Raw genomic sequence first — 17,879 nt, forward strand, 5'->3', positions numbered from 1 at the left:
ATTTTGAACTAGAGAACAAGGGGCTGTGCACACAAACAAACTGAAAGCAAATCTCTCCATACCTTGTTCTTCCAAGATCCCGTTCGGCATCTTTTTGTCCCCGGAGGTCACAACAGCTTTCCTGTGTCTCCTGAACCTGAAACACAGACACCAGGTCATCAGAGCAATGCCATTGGTGGGCAACCAGAGTTCTCCCCACACCATTATTTCACCAACCATGTAATTCTAGAGAAACTCTTTCTGTTCATCTTCCCCGCGGTCGCAGCCCGTGGTCTGCGCTGGAGGTTCTGCCTCTCCCCACGCGCCTTTCGCTTCCTCGTGAGGTCACATCGAAACGGGGCTGAGCTACTGCTGCCTGCACGGCCCCACACACACCTACCTGAAAAAATACCCAACCAGCACCAGGAAGATGATGACAACCAGGCCCAGAATCAGCAGAGAAGTGAGCAGGTCCTTGTGCAAGTTGTTCTCTTCGGTGGAGTCTGTGAATGGAACACAACACGAAATATTGACACAGACTTCCAGACACAGAAATTGTGTCTGGAGCATCAAAAATCTGTGTTTCTACACAATAATCAAAATTATAGGCAAAGCTCAAAGTGAAACTTCAATTTTTTTTTTTTTACAATTTCTCTTCCCCCCCTTTTAACTTTTCAAGCTCAGCTTGAAAGTTTAATTTTTTTTTACATTTCCTCTTTTTTCCCCCCCCTTTTTCTCTTTTTTTAACAACTGAACCACCTCCTGCTGAGAAAAATCAAGGATATATTTTTTTTAATGATTAGTTAAGCAAAGAATTTACCTGTTCTCAGAGAAAGTTGAACAGGTATAAGGTTTGAAGCCGAATTTGAAGCCTATTAAAGGTTTGCTGCAGTGCCCTTATGTGCATCGGCTGTTTCTCAACCAGAGACAAATCTCCCAAGAATGCCATCTTTCATATAGATTTTATTAACTTATATATAAAAACAAGTAGGAATAATGACATGTTCAACAAATACTCAGAATGGAGATTAAAAAATATATCTTTGCTGTATCTGGTATAAACTCTGAGTCTCACCCTTCTGTTAACAGTGTTTTATGTATGTGACTCTCTCACTTTCATTATGCTTCTGTAACCTTTTAATTCTACTGAATAATTCAATATATAACACATTAAAATCATGAAAAACCCACCATGTTTTATTTAAGGATGCAAAGCTTTCAGCCTGAACCTTCGGGAAGCAAAACACAACCCTACAACCATGATTCCAAAATTAAGGCAATTTTGGTTACTCACGGTGTGGTGTATTTTTTCCCTTTTAAACTGCATTTACACACTTCTAATGAGTTTTTTTTACCATTTCTACAGTGTTTAAAAGCTGCCCGAAGACAGGATTAGGTGGAATATCAGGAGGAAATTGTTCCCTGTGAGGGTGGTGAGACCCTGGCACAGGTTGCCCAGAGAAGCTGTGGCTGCCCCATCCCTGGAAGTGTCCAAGGTCAGGTTGGAGCAACTTGGGCTAGTGGAAGGTGTCCCTGCCCATGGCACGGGGTGGATGAGATCATCTTTGAGGTCCCTTCCAACCCAAACCATTCCATGATTATATAAAATATTTAGGAGTATATAACACCTTCAAAATTTTAGAAAGGAAATGGATCAACCAACTGTCTGGAATTTACTCCTGCAAAACCATGTGTTGGTTGGTGTCCTGTGAGCAGCTGGGAACTCTCTGGATGCTCAAAGAGGGTGTTGGGGCATGGATAAAATTCCTTTAGAGGCACAGGTGAACTAGGGACATCCAGGGAAAGAAGATATCTTAAGTCAACGCAATAATACAAAGAAAGGAAAGGCAATAAAATGCACAAAACCTGACATTTAAGTGGTGTATAAAGATAAAAGTGACAGGCATGACAAAATTGTAATCAGAAACCATGACTTGGCAGGGTTTCAGGAAATCACTATTGGAAGGAGTGTCTGGATGAACATGAATCACCAGAGACAGATGAACACTTTCTGTGGGGTGTTGAGCAACTCTGCATGGAAACCAAGGGCTGACAGAGAAACAAACAAAAAAATACATATTTTCGTCCCCCACAGACAAAATGGAGACACTTTTGGAGCTCAGAAATTTCAGACTCAGTATCCTGGAACCCTCCAGGATTTAGGGGGTTTGTGTTAGTTCTCTTTGGCTCCATATCAAGACTCATGACACGAGGGAGGAAAAACAACAAGTTTGCATCACGAGGGATTTAAAATGTCCCTCAGTCCATTACACAACACAAAAAAATCACCCATCTGGTCCTCTCAGAGAAGTGATGTACCTCACACCACATTTTTGGGGTGTCTTTGGAAAACTGATTCCCAGCAAACACTGAAAGCCTCAATACAACCTAGTAGAAGAGACATTTCATCTCCTGTCAAATTACTGCCTCCATTTCTTTAGCTGAGGACAGAAAACCCCTGCCATGACTGAGGCAATTCCCTGCCCCAAGATCTCACCTCTCCTCCTACCATTTCACGAGTAAATTAGGTCAAACCCCACAAAAAGTCCCCTCTTTCTCATACAGGGGCACATCTGTTCTCAAAGCCTTGCAGTTGCTCACCAACAGCTTCACCCCCTGCATCTGTGGTTTTAAACAGCTTTCTTTATTACCTGTATTTTCTTTAATATCTTCATTGATATAAATGTAGCCCAAAAATTGTATGAGAAAGGTCCAGCTGGGCTTAGACCACTGTAGACTCCGAGGCTGAAAGATCTTTGGCCAACACAACTGTCTACAGACCAAGTGGGATTTAAGAGGAGACTGAAACACAGACCTGAAATAAATTTTTAATCAGTGCTGCTTCAAAAATTAATGACCAAACCCTGGGAAAAAAATGCAGAGTGAAGAGGCAGATCCTCCAAACCAGATCTCTACTGCAGCCACTGCCAGGGAAACTTTTCCACTGCTCCCACTCCAAGAGCTGTGGCCCAAAACCACAGGGATTTATCTTCGCAGTCATACAGCAAAGATCCTCTCAAGGGTATTTTTTTTAGAGATATAATGAAACAATGACTTTCATCTTGAGACAGAGGGGGATTATCACCAGGAGGGTGCTGACAACCCCTTGGGCTTCCCCTGCCACCCCCCAGGCTGACTCACGGGTCCTTCCCAGTGTCATTCCTGCTGCTGGTAGCCCAGGGCTCTTCCTGGAAATGTATCAGCATTTCCTTCAGTGTGAGGATGTTCCCACTTTCCACATGTGTCAAAACCAAAGCCACCCCCAAGAAAAAAGGGAACCAACAGCAGTGTGTGCAGAGCAGTAACTCTCCTGTGATGCTGCCTCCCAAACTTTGATTCTCCTCATCGCTGGATTGTTTCCTCTGTAAGCAGGACATGAAGGGTAAAAAGGCCCATCAATAAAACTGTGTTTAAAACACCTTTTTCCCCTTCCTATAAAGCAAGTAAGCAAGACAAGGTGTGTGGTTTGCCCTCACCAGCACATCAGGTACCTGAAATTCTTCTGGTGATTGACAAAGAACAGACAAGATCTTGTTTATCGGAGCACAGGAGAAATCCCACAACAGCAGCTCTATTTATGCACAGTCTGATCTTCTTCTCAAAAAACAGAGATATCACAAACATATCAAACAGGGGATATCACAAAGTCCACACTAAGCCCGCTCACGCTATTTTTGGAAGGGAAACCCCAACCCTGCCATGTCTTGGCTGCAGAAAGGAAGCAGCTGATATGCAGCTGATAACCAGGATTTGTGTTTGGTACATATGAAACACAAACCCAAATTAGAAAAAAATATTAAATAAAGGAAGGGCAAAGGAAAAAGACCTCGAGGGAAGGGAAACCAGTGCCCAGAGCATGCAGAACACAGAAGGCAAGCAGCAGTAAATGCAGTAATGGTGCCTGTGTTTAACACCTCAGAGCTGAATCACACTCAGCCAAAGCGAGCACTGCCCACCTGCCACTGCAGTCACAGAATCACTGAACAGTCTGGGATGTAAGGGACATTTAAAAGTCATCTAGTCCAAACCTCAATCCAAAACCACCTATTTTTGAAATTCTGCTTTTCAAACTAATTCTTCTAATTGAGTATCTACCAGCAAAGCATCCCTTTGGCATTTAAATAGCAAGGAAAATGAGCCAGATTCCTTCTTCAAAACTTCATTTTCTGCTGCTGCCTCAGTTTTGACATGAAACAAGCACCACAAGTCCAGAATGGAAGTGCCACCTCTAGGTCCTATTCTGGCTATCACAGAACCCCAGAATGGTTTAGGTTGGAAGGGACCTACAGACAATCTCATTTTCCCCCCTGCCATGGGCAGGGACACCTTCCACTAGCCCAGGTTGCTCCAAGCCCCATCCAACCTGGCCTTGGACACTTCCAGGGATGGGGCAGCCACAGCTTCTCTGGGCAACCTGTGCCAGGGCCTCCCCACCCTCACAGGGAAGAATTTCTTCCCAATACTCCATCTAACCCTGCCCTCTGGCAGTTTAAAACCATTTCCCCTTGTCCTATAACTCCAGGTCCTTGTCTGAAGTCCCTCACGAACTCTCTTGGAGCCCCTTTAGGTCCTTGAAGGCCACAATCAGGTCACCCCAAATCTTCTCTTCTCCAGGCTGATCAATCCCCCAACTCTCTCAGCCTTTCCTCCCAGCAGAGCTGCTCCATCCCTCTGATCATCTTGGTGCCTCCTCTGGACTCGCTTCAGCAGCTCCATGTCCTTCCTGTGCTGGGCCCCAGAGCTGGAGGCAGCTCTGCAGGAGGGGTCTCAGCAAAGCAGAGGAGTAAATAATCCCATCTTCAAAGACACCCACTGACTTCCTGAAAGTTTAAACCAGCATTAAATGGGCACCCAAAGCTGCCCCATTTGCTGCCTTTCAAACTCCAACTCACCTGATAAACTCATTCCCTCTGCATGTTCATACACTGGTTTGGGAAAGGAATTGTAAAGATGGGCACAAACCCCATGAAACACTCACTGAGTAAATACTAAAGGAGCATTTAAACATTTGGAAAGGTTTTAAAAGCTTTACAACTGCAATTTCCAGGCTGCTTTCACATTTAAACTACTTTATAAGTAAAAATACAAGAGGAAGTAAACCAATCCTATGATTAATACTGGAGAACTAATTAATATTTGAGTTACCAGGAGTTGTGTGAATGCTATGGACAGTGTCAGGCATAAACAGCCTGTAACACATATTTGAGAGCATAAAGTTGTATCTACTTCAAATATATATTTATATTTATTTGTACAAATCCAAATAAATAAATACTGGCTTGGAAGTTGGAACAAGATGATCTTTAAGGTCACTTCCAACCCAAACCATTCTGGGATTCTTTGCTTTACATTTTTTTAATACAGTTGAATAATTTGAGTAAAAGTCAGGGCAATTTCTCCACTAAATTGCAGTGCAATAAATCCCAGAATATTCTCATTTTATGAAAGGGAAATTTCATGGTGGCAATTTCATGGTACTCTTGTAGGAAGCAAAATGGCAGCAGTGCTAAAAACGGAACCATCCAGACTGGGCAACCATGTTTAAAATAAGAATAAAGCTGGCATTTTAATTCAGCAAATGTTTTAAAAAAATCAATTCAGCTAAAATAATGACATGCAATGAATTATAACTATTCCTTTCAGAATCAAAAGCATCTTATCTTTTGGGATCACTCATCAAATTACCATGCAAAAGGAGAGATGGAATTTTTTTAGGAACCTTTAGTTCTTTCCAGAGTCTTTTAAATGGAGTTTTCTTTATGCTTCAATCAAAACCCTTTACTTTTGTATTAAAAAACACCGTATTAGTTCAATGGCTATCAAATGTGTTAGATAATCCTATTATCTTGGAACTTTTTCTGCAGCAATGTCTTTTCAGAGTGTACTTGTCTGTCAGACAAAACCCTTCCTTGCTCCTCACTGCAAAGCAAGGAAGGCTTTGATATTTAGGAAAAACAGTTTAGTCATACTAATCATTTCTAAATCATATCACTGAAATTAAGATTTAATTAAAATGTGGATGATTAGATTACTCTTATCCATATTGTCACACTTAAATGCAACACAATTTCGAATTAAGCTCTGAAGATGAACAACATCGATGGCAAAACTCCCTTTGTGCTCATGGTATTAAAATTCTGGGAAGTCACACCACTTACAAGTTACTTCCCTTTCTCAATTCCCATATTCTTACATATTCAGACCAATGTTAGTAACTTGTTTTTCTGCTGCTCCAGGTGCCAGACAAGAAGCAGGGGCCGACAGCTACTTGACAACACTTCAGCAGACCAATTAATTAGCATATTTACACTTAGCTAAATCGTTATTTATAGCAGTAATTTGTTTGTTTTGAAACCACTGAGCAAAACAACACTAAGATTTTGCCCCTCATCCAACCTGGCCTTGAGCACTCCCAGAGATGGGGCAGCCACAGCTTCTCCTGGCAAAGTGTGCCAGGGCCTTACCACCCTCACAGGGAAGGATTTCAGTCTAATATCTGACCAAAATCTCCTCTGTTTCCATTTAAATTATTACAACTAATGACCAAAACACTCAAAGGGCCATCAGCCAAGACTGGCACTTAATTCTTGCTTGGCTCTCCTTCCATTTGGGTGTAAAGTTCACAGGCAGATTAAAAGCAAATAAACCAAACAAATACCCTTCAATAAAACACTGGGTGTCAACAACAATCACCTGCAAACTTATCAAGGTTTCACCACTCTGTTTATATGGAACATCAGCAGCTTTATCTCCCTTCAACCAAGAGCATGGAGCAGCTCTGCCTCCAGAAATCCCTCTCTGATGGGAGCTCGGTGTCACACACTGTCACTGCCTGAGCAACACCACTAACCAGAACAGGGGTTTCCAAGGCAGGGATCCAGGATTTTGAAGGATAAGGACAAGGTGCAAGTAAAATACATCACCCCAAAAAAGAACAGAATAGAATCAGTATCTTCACAAAATCACGGAATGGTTTGGGTTAGAAGGGACCTTAAAGCCCATCTCATTCCACCCCTGGCCATGGGCAAGGACACCTTCCATCAGACCAGGCTGCCCAAGCCCCATCCAAACTGCCTCAGGAAACCTCAAAAAACTGCCTCACACTTCCTCAAAAAAACTTCATTTCCCCTGAACAAGCCCCTCCCCAGGACTGTTACGTGTTAGGATGTGGTTGTAGGAGGGCTTGAAGCAAGAGGAAGAAATTCTGAAAACAGAAACGAGGATGAATTAAAGACGCTGCGGTGGACCAGTGAGTAAAGGATCATTCTCAGGTCTTGGAAAAACACTCCTCTGTTTTTCACCTGACATAATCTTACTCAGGACTCCTGCACTTTATCCTCCTCCTCAAGTCTTGCCTTAGGCAGTTGGTATCATCAGAAAACACAGAACTCATATAAAGGTCATAGTTCCTCATTATGTTTAAATATGTTCATTCTGGTGTCTATTTGATAATTTACATCATATTATCTGTGTCCCCATCCCACCATGTTGGAGATGCACAGTGACAGCTCCTGGGGCGTGGAGAGCTTGGAACCCAGCCAGGAGGAGACACCCTGGGCTTCCCCACCTCTCCCAAAGCTCTCTCCTCTTTTTCCCATAAATGGGAAAGAGAAAGTAAAACATCAGCACCAGCCATAGGGAGACCAAACACAGAGGTCACCTGGTGCAATCAGGAGCACGTTAGTGGGGTCAAAGTCCTGGAAAACTATCCAGGAATACATCACCAGAAGTCCTTTTCCACACCCACTCCTATCCCCACAAATAAGTGATGTCCTTACTGGTTGTTGTGGTTGGTTTTGGAAATTCAGTTCCATTGGGTGGCAGAGCTTGTGCAAACAGAAAACTAACACAGAGCAGCAGGAGCGAGCAGGAATGTTCCATCCTGGACCTAAAAAAAACAACAAACAAAGCAAAAGGTAAATTTTCAGGTGAAATTATTATTACCTATTTTTACGTTGTGTCAGAACAAAGCTAAAAGAAAAAAGTGATATTTAATGTAAGTTTAAATTTACTTAAAATCTTGTTTTATACTCTCTCATTGCCTTATCACTGAACATCCAGTATGGATGCAGAAAGAAAGGGAAAATACCAGTTGTGCACACTAAAAATTCATTAAGGATGTTTTAAATCCAAGAAGAGGAAGGTAACGCCCAACTGATTCAAAGATGACAGAAATCAGGGCAGAAAAGCTCTACCCATAAAACAGGGCAGCTGAGGACACTGAGTCAAGGAGTCTGGAGCATATTCCCAGAGATAATTCCTAAGTACCAGCAGCTGGAATCTTGAGGAGAAATACAAATCTTGAGGATAAATGCAAAATTCACCTATTTTTGGTGGTTCCTGCCCTAACTGCAAGTATCAGACCTTGTGCAAAGAGCATGAGCACTGTGGGCCCAAAATCCCAGGCCAGAACATGTCTGAAGGATCCACAGGACTTTCCTCCACAAGGCCAATGCAGAATCAGGGCATCATTTAGGCTGGAAAACACCTCCAAGATCATCAAGTCCAACCTGTGACCCATCACCACCTTGTCAACCAGACCAGAGCACTGAGTGCCACATCCAGTCATTCCTTGAACATGTCACTCCAATGGAATTTTGGCATCACATATGCCCTGAGATCAAAACAAAGAGGAAAAGTTTTAACCACCAAGCAGACCAGTAACCCCATAAAGTTTAAAGTCCCTTTAACACACACTTTTCAGACCTTCCTTATCCCACTTGATTCCTGTAAAGCATTTCACCAAAGTTTTCCCAACACAGAATTTCAGAATTTCTGAGACCAGAAAATAATTTCCAATGTGGAGAAGTTTAAAGGAAAAGTGTGATGAGAACCTGCTGCTGCTTTGAAAATTTCAGGGAAATTAATAGATGTAGATAAATCAGTTGGTCTAGAAATACTCCAAACCTTCAAAGTCAAGGTGGAAAAGAACTGTTGTTATTAATCTGTTGTGTATTTATCCAGTCCCTAATGAACATATTATTTATAAGAGGCTGCCATCTCAGCCATTAACCAGTTGTGCTTGATTTAAAAATGTTTTCAGACAAATATTACTTTCTGTGTTTTGTAAATGGCAGGACACATCCAGATGGTGGCTCTGCATCCACTGCTGAAGTCATAACCATCCAAATACTGCACAACAAAGCTCCCTGATACAGTAAAACCCATTTAATATTACAATTTCCACAGGGTATTCCACAGTCCTGCCTAACAACAGATTAAAAATTCCAGGAACTTGGCAGTTCTTAGAATAACCATTAGAAAATCCTTCCTTTCCATGTAAAGTGGGATAATCCACCTGAAATAATCTCTGGATAAGATCAAATGTATAAAAATCTCCTGTAACAACAACTTTCACGCCACCTTTTTGCCACTTGCACATCTGTTACTTAGTGAACCTTATTCCAAGCCTCTCCTATAATCCAGTCCTACTCCCAGGAGTAAATTCCAACTCAGCACACACATGGTATTTTCTAGATACACGGTTTGGAAGCTCAATGACTTTTTTTCTCTAACATAATAAGTGAAGAAAGAATAATTACAAGCATTGTTAGCACCAAAATTTATTTTCTTAAATGTATTTTTTTTCCTCCAGTTCAGCTTCCTGCTGACCAATTTACTCACTCAATTCCTTCTGCTACTATTTATAATTTAAGCAGACTAAATGTCTTACTATCTAATCCCATTCTTGGATTAGATAGTTAATTAGATAACTAATTATGTTTAACACCTGACTGCAAGATGTGCCTACATTGTATTTAGCATTATATATAAACCTCCAAAATTTACAATTTACAATTACATTATATTTATAATTATGAAGCAATAGGATGCTGGAAGCTCAGGACACGCAGCAGCAATTAATGTGTACTGAAGAGAAAGAAAGGAATGAGGAGGATTTGGAAATCTGGAATAAAGCCAGAATAAAAGTAGAATCAATAGGAAAAGGGCTCATGTTGCCAGGGAAGAGGTGCTGAATCCTGGGATGCTTCACATCCTCAGCAAAGGCTGCTGAAATCCACTGGAAATTCGAGTTATCAATTCTGGCAGTGGCTCTGCTGCCTGATTTTACCAGGCAGCATTTAGTTCACTGGCTTATCCTTAAAATACATCCAGCTCCTTAAAAAAAAAAACCCACAAAATAATTGAAGATGCTGGCAGGATTCCAAGAGATGGGAAGGTGGAAGGAACATCAACACTTCCCACAAAATCACTGCTAGGAGGGTTTTACAGATGCCAATTCCATGCCAGACACCCTGAATCTGTTCTCTTGGATGTGATAAAGTGGAACTGGAGCACACTTTGAAGTCCCACAACTTATTAGAAATAAACACATCGACAAAGATTATGCAAATTGTGAGATCTCACTCTTTGACCAAGGCATTTTGCATTTCCACTGCTAAAGAAAGGAGGATTAAAACTTAACAGGAAATTCAGGAGCTGCAGCACAGAGGGCGATGCAAAGGACTGAGCTCAGCAGGACCAAATACTGCATAGACCAGGTGGGGAAGCATGGAATCACTGAAGTTGAAAAAGGCCTTTAAGACCCTAAAATTTCACAGAATCATGGAATGGTTAAGGTTGGAAAAGCCCTCCGAGCCCACCGAGTCCAACCATTCCCCCAGCACTGCCAAGGCCACCACTGACCCATGTCCCCATGTGCCACATCTACTTGGATTTTAAACCCCTCCAGGGATGACTCCACCACCTCCCTGGGCAACCTTTTCCAATGCTTGACAACCCCTTCCATGAAGAAATTTTCCCTAATTTCCAACCTAAACCTCTCCTGGTTTTATTTGAGGCCGTTTTCTCTTATCCTGTCTCTTGTTCCCTCAGAGAAATTGGAACTACTTCTTTTCAGACTGGGGTGGATGGGGAGGTGAGCGAGTTGCAATCACATAAAAACACCCTGAGCTTCACTGTATATTTATATTTATGTCCACCATGCACAGGAATGCAACAACAACATTTTTTGAATGAAAAAACCCCACAGCTACAGACACAGCAGCATTTTCCATCCTCACAAAGGTACAATGTCATGATACAGCCTGTTAAAACAAGAAGTAAAAAATAGTAACAACTCCCCAGAGAGAACAGGTGGGTAGAAAAGCACAGCTGAACAAGAAAGGACAACCATGTGCTACAAAAGAAGCCTTTTGTTGATAAAAGTGGGAAGCAAAAGATCCAGGTAGAGACACACTGTCATTATTACACAGCTCTGCTGGGAGGCAACTGCTGCCCCTCCTGTAAAAGAAACAGGAACTGTTTTCATATCCACATGGGATACAGAGCATTTATCTGCTTATATCCCACTGCCTCCAGCCTTTATTCCCTGGATAGGTGTGGGTTGGCCTCTTCTGACAGGAAACCAGGGACAGGATGAGAAGAAACAGCCTTAAGCTGCACCAGGGGAGGTTCAGGTTGGACATCAGGAGGAATTTTCTTCATGGAAAGGGTGTTCAGGCATTGGAAGGAGCTGCCCAGGGAGGTGGTGGAGTCCCCATCCCTGGAGGTGTCCAAGGAAGGACTGGATGTGGCACTCGGTGCTCTGGGCTGGGGGACAAGGTGGGGATCAGGTACAGGGTGGACTTGATGATCTCAGAGGTCTTTTCCAACCTTAATGATTCTGTAATTCTATTCTAAATGGCTCAGGCATTTCAGTCCTGAAGTCCACTCCATGGCTAATATTTTTTGTAATTTATTACTACTATTGGTAGTTTATTACTACTCCATGTATTTTGTTATTACTACCACTATTATTTAGCTATTTCTCAATATCTGAAGCCTTGAAGAGGTGCCAGAGATTCCTGTTGCAAACACAGATTTAAAAGGCTGCATTGTTACATATAAACACTTCTGTGTCCAACAGAGAACTTGATACCATGACAAAAAAAAGATTAAAAAATCACTGTAAAATTGTACAGGTAACTCAAATCCTGCCAAGAATCACAGAATCCTAGAATGGTTTGAGTTAGAAGAGACCTTAAAGATCACCCATTTCCAACCTCCTCCGTGGGCGGGGACACCTCCCACTAGACAAGGCTGCACCAAGTCCCACCCAACCTGGCTTTGAACAATTCCAGGGATGGGACAGCCACAATGTCTCTGTCCCAGGAGGCAAAGCACCTGGAATTTAGATGCAATTCAATAGGGATCAGCTCAGAAATTTGGGGAGTGTGTGATACCTCTGTACAGCCCTTCCCGGTTCCGGGATTGCTGCTACTACTTCTCACACAGCCCACGGGGATGTCACAGGGGAGAGGCCAGCTCCCCAAAATGTGAACAAACAGCATTATTTTCAGGGATTAATGGATTACTACACATGGCTAATTTCTATTTTGGCCGCAGAACTGAATCCTCATCTGACCTGACAGCTCAGAAGTAAAACCTGGGCTTTAAGAAATTAGGCCAATAAAACCTTGGTCATGGCACGTGGCCCTGCTACAGCTGTGAGACTTTTCCAAGGAATCTGATGCACAAGCTGCTTCAGAGCAGGTTAAATTGATACCCATCCCCTGCATCCTCCTAAAGCAGGAATAAAACAGTGACACATCCCAGCTCACACAGAGGAGCGTGGAGAGACTGTTGGGATTTGTTTTTCCCTCCCAGGCTTTAGAATCGTGTAGCTCAGGTCATGCCCCAGATTTTTAGTGCTATAAAAGTAATATTCTCAAGGATAAGCACCATCAACTCAGAAAAGAGGATTAAAAATGAGAGACATGAAAGCATTGGCACTGTAGGTTGACCAATGTATTGGCACTTAAGGTGTTGGCCTTAAGCAAGAACAAGTGCCTACCCAAAAAATTGAGTTTAATAAAAAATTTAAAAAAAAAAAAAAAAAAAAGAAAGGAAGAAAGATAGAAATGCTCTGGCTCTTATTTTACTCTTCCTGCTTCTCACTCATAAAACTCCAAACACTGTTGGTCCCTCTAAAGAACATGGTTGCCCAGAGAAGCTGTGGTTGCCCCATCCCTGGAAGTGTCCAAGGCCAGGTTGGACGGGGCTTGGAGCAACCTGGGCTAGTGGAAGGTGTCCCTGCCCATGGCAGGGGGTGGAATGAGATGATCTTTAAGGTCATTTCCAACCCAAACCATTCTGTGATTCTACAAGTCCTAATCCCCAGTCTTTTCTCCACCAGGCTGGGGGATTCCCTACCTGGAGCAAGTGAGCCGGCAGGGCAGCAGCTCCCCTGGCCAGGAATCCCTGGCACAGGAGCAGCTCTTACCTCCAGCTGGGCTGACTGCAGCTATTTTCTCTTTCCTCAAGCTCTGGCCTCAGGAAAGTCAGGGACTGTGACTCTGTGACCCATCCCAGCACACCAGGCAGTGCCAAGTTACAGTTTAACTGGAATAGCTCCCGCATGACCTCGTTTTTGGTTACAACTTTATTGCACCATTATGTCATCAGGGTGAGCAATCATTACTGCAGCACTCCAAGGGAAACTGTTCAGCTGAATTTATAATTTTACAAAATAGACAGAAAAAGAAATGCTCCTTCCTTTTCGAAACCAACAGGAGGAAAGCAGGAACTTGGACGAAGATGGAATGGTTTGGGTTGAAAGGGGACCTTAAAGTTCATCTTGTCCCACCCCCTGCCATGAGCAGGGACACCTTCCACTAGATCAGGTTGCTCCAATCCTCATCCAACCTGGCCTTGGACACTTCATTCTGTGTGTTTCCAAGGTCATCACAGGGAGGTGCTGAGTCCTACAGACCCCTCAGCCAAAACCCAGGCCCTCCACCACCATTCCCACCTTGGGCATTTGGCATTGAAGCCTGTGGAGCAGCAGGACCTCAGGCTCCTGGGTTCAGCTCCACGGGGAGCACATCCCACCCATCCCACCACCACTCTAAGGACAGCAGCTGGGATCAGCTTCTCAGTATTCCTCTTGTTAGGGGTTCTCAGTATTCCTCCTGTTAGGGGTAACCATTCCATAATGATTTTCTACTTGGAGTTATACATTAAGCAACAAAGTAAATTTCCAGAAGTTTGTTCAAGTCCCATGTTTTGACCTGCTTTTAAAAATAAAAAAATAAAATAATAAAAAAAAAATCAGTACATTGAGTTCCCATATTCTTATTTTTAGTTCCCTGTAATTCTGCCTCAGAGACTCCAGAAGTCCTAAAATCCAGAGGAAAAAAAGAAATGGACTTCAGATATTTGTGGAGATGTTTGCACACGTGTTCAGTGTAGCCCAGCAAGAGGCAAAAAAACTCAGGCAGGCACCTCTCTACTTGGGAAACACTCCCTAAATTCAGCTACACAAGTTAGAAAACATTCTGCCATGAAAAGTTAAATTTCACCATAAAAACCTATAATTTTTTAATAGGACTGTCTACAGCACACTCACTGTTGGGTTTATTCTGCCTATTATATTGTACATATAATATATTGTGCAACAAGACAAGCTTTGTATCTGATCACTAGGAATCACGACAGAATTAAAGGGATAAATATCTAATTTTAAAATCCTTTATAATACAACTGCTCACAAAATTATATCTGACAGTAAATATTCCTCAAGTATTCTACATGATCACTCTCAGTAAAGATCATCTAAAGGAGAGGGAAATAATTAGATTAAAAATTACAAATCAGAATAATCACTTACACGTAAGAGAGTGAGCGAGGCAAAGCACCAATTAACCAAATAAAATGAATTTCCATTTGGAATAATCAAGCTTGATAGACTGTCTTTCTTGCTTAGTCACTTTGTGTCTAATTCAGGTGGACAAATTAATATATTTGCTTTGATTTTCATGTAAGGGGAGGCCAGCAGATGTGGTACAGAGGATGTGGGTGACAAAAATTGGCAGCAGACAGACAAGAAATTATGATTTTTGATGTACTAGAGGCAGGCGAGCCACCTATGGGACACTCATTCATGGACTAGATCAGGATTTATAGAGAAAATACATTATCCATTCAAAAAGTTGATGTTGAAAGACACCTACTGAATACAGACAAGAATGACCACTTCTGTAATATTAGTTTTTAAATTCTACTGACCCAGTAGAGCTGGTTCTATCTGTCTTTCTCAGTAAGTCTCCAAGCCCAGCCTAGCACAATGAACACAATTTCAAATCCATTTCAATTAGCAAGGCTGGGGTCTCCTGGGAATATAAATCACAAGTTGTCACCAGCAGATTAAGCCCTGCATTAGCAGGTCTGCTCCAACAAGGATTAACTGACAGTGGGGACACCGGGGGGAAACATTCCAGCCTTACAAAGTGACATTTCACACCTTAAAAATGAAAGGGAATTTTTCAATCAATAGGCTTCCACAAATGCACCCAGGACTAGATGGGCTGGACTAGATGAGCTTAAAAGGTCTCTTCCAACCCAAGTTATTCCATGATCACCAGGAGGCAGCAGTGTTGAGTGGGACAGTGATCTCTTTTCTACTATTTCCCTTTGTTCTTTGGTGCTATTGCTCATCAGGATCAGATTTAAAGCATTTTGAAAATATGCTATGGGATAAATTCAATGAAAAAGAGAATTGGCTTAGATGTGTTTAAAACCAGGAACAGAATGAACTCTGACTTCAACCTTAATTTTGGAAAAATATACACTCATACCCACTGATGTATTGCATACAGGGATTATCTGCAGCCCCACAGTTATGGAAATGAAGGGACAAAAAAGAAGGGAAGATTTATTTTCTGTGCCTGAGTGGTTCTCAATGGAGCAACGTGAAAGCTGTGAAGGTATTGGGACATCATAGCTAAAGTTGTGCAGTCAGGCTTGGAACAGCCAGTTTTCACATCACAAAACCTGTGGAATCCTTTAGGTTGGAAAAGCCTTCTAAGATCATCATGTCCAACCATTCCCCAGCACTGCCAAGGCCACATTAACCCATGTATCCCAAGTGCCACATCCACATGGCTTTTAAATCCTTCCAGGGATGGGGATTCCACCACTGCCCTGGGCAGCTGTGCCAGGCCTGGACAGCCCTTTCCATGAAGAAATTTTTCCCAACATCCAATCTAAACCTCCCCTGGCACAGCTTGAGGCCGTTTCCTCTCATCCTGTCCCTTGTTCCCTGGGAGCAGAGCCTGGACCCCCTCAGCTCCCCCCTCCTGTCAGGGAGTTCCAGAGAGTGAGAAGGTCCCCCCTGAGCCTCCTTTTCTCCAGGCTGAGCTCCCCAAGCTCCCTCAGCTGCTCCTGGTGCTCCAGACCCTTCCCCAGCTCCTTTCCCTTCTCTGGACACGCTCCAGCCCCTCAATGTCCTTCTTGTCAGGAGGGGCCCAGAACTCTCCCCATGATTTGAGGTGGGGCCTCAGCAGTGCCAGCACAGGGGTACAACAGTAGGAAAAGAGCACACAAAAAGTGAGAAGGAACTACAACTTCAGAGAGAGAGATGAAAATTATTCTCAAATTCAAAACTCTATTTCCATGCTGCAATAAAGAAGGTCAAGATGATTAGTACATTCTCTCCCAGATGTACATTTACTCTCAAACACTGTTTAAAGAACTCCTGAGCCAGTTTTTGCCCCTGCCTGACCAGCTTTTGCAGGAAACAAACATCTCAGCAGGTGCATTTCTGAAGTGGTCATGTAGTTCCAAAGTCAATACACCAAGGACACTATTTCACTATTTCTTACCTGATGCATGCACAGAAGAGTGTTTAAATATTCCCCAAAATGTAAACAAACATTCTGTAGTTCCTTATGTTATTAAAAAAAGCAAACAACCAAAAAAAGCAAAAAACCAAAACAAAATACCTATATTAATTAAAAAAAATCCCATAATCATATTTTTTTTAAGATTCATACATTTTGTGTCATGAGCTGAGGCTTTAATCATTAAAGAAGGAGATAAAATAACTCCTACCTAAAGTGAAGTGTAAAGTCCCATGATTTCTGTGTAATTAATTAAATGAGTCATGTTTTATTTAGGTGCCTAACAACGGCAAGAGAATTAATTCTAAATACATCAGTATAGCTGCAAAATGCTCAATAATATGGCCAAGCAAAAAGGGCCTTTTTGGCAAAAGGTCCTTGACAAGTTACCCAGGCCATTCCCACCCCAATCCTGACATGTTAGTCTGGAGCATTCACCCAAATCTCCAGTTCTTCAGCGTCCTTCAGCTCCACGTTCCAGTCCTTCACATTTTCTTTAATTTTTAATTATTTAAATTTATTTTAAACTCAGCCCACTGCTCCTTTACTCCCAGAAAGATGGATTCCTCACTATTCCAATTTGAGCCTTCTATGTTTGAAGACAGGTATCTTCCTTTAACCATCTCTTCTGTAAACTCAATAACAGCAGCAGTTCTTCCAGCCTCTCCCAACAGATCACTCCAAAGCTCCAGCAATTCTCATTACTCCCTTCAGGAAAGCATCATCTCTGAGACAGGGGTAAAACCCTACTACAACACAAAAACATTTAGAATCACCCAGGTTGGAAAAGCCCTCTAAGATCATCGAGTCCAAGCACGAACCCAGCAGGGCCAAGCCCACCACACTTACAGGTTCCACTGAAATCCATAAGGCATATTATACTGTCACTGGACAAAGTGTGATATGGCAGGACACATCACTCCCTACACACCTTTCCAACACTTTCCAGGACTGACATTTAATAGTTTCAGTCATTTTATGGAAATTGAGTTAAGCTGTGAAGCCTCCAGATCTTGTCTCCTTTAATGAGTGGACACGGCACTCAGTACTCTGGTCTGGTTGACAAAGTGGGGATTGCTCCAAGGTTGGACTCGATGATCTTGGAGGTCTTTTCCAACCTTAATGATTCTGTGATTCCCAAAGTGGACCCACACAACGCCCTGTGCCTGCTCACACAGCATCTCCTGCCCCCTGCAACCCAAACCCAGAGATGGCTCCAGCCTGTTCTCAGGTGAGAATTTCCCACTGACTTCACATCCACCTTCACCTGAACGCCAG

The 17,879-nt window shown here is 42.5% G+C and overlaps 1 protein-coding gene across 2 annotated transcripts in view; it reads right to left on the reverse strand.

The window, feature by feature from the left end:
- The window catches only part of PTPRE (protein tyrosine phosphatase, receptor type E), an 86,101-nt gene that overhangs the window by 25,765 nt on the left and 42,457 nt on the right, over window positions 1-17,879 (reverse strand). The window contains exons 2-4 of one of the 2 annotated variants that reach the window (XM_027705687.1): window positions 7,758-7,867; window positions 380-482; window positions 63-136 (exon numbers count right to left, since the gene is read on the reverse strand). In XM_027705687.1, the coding sequence (XP_027561488.1) occupies window positions 63-136; window positions 380-482; window positions 7,758-7,860 (280 nt within the window). In that variant the 5' untranslated portion in view covers window positions 7,861-7,867. Of the gene's footprint in view, window positions 1-62; window positions 137-216; window positions 258-379; window positions 483-7,757; window positions 7,868-17,879 lie in introns of those variants that run through there. The other variant, XM_027705688.1, reaches the window with a different exon arrangement.

The sequence above is a fragment of the Neopelma chrysocephalum genome, unplaced genomic scaffold (genome assembly GCF_003984885.1).
Source record: "Neopelma chrysocephalum unplaced genomic scaffold, ASM398488v2 Primary Assembly neopelma1_347, whole genome shotgun sequence".
NCBI classification, from domain to species: domain Eukaryota; kingdom Metazoa; phylum Chordata; class Aves; order Passeriformes; family Pipridae; genus Neopelma; species Neopelma chrysocephalum.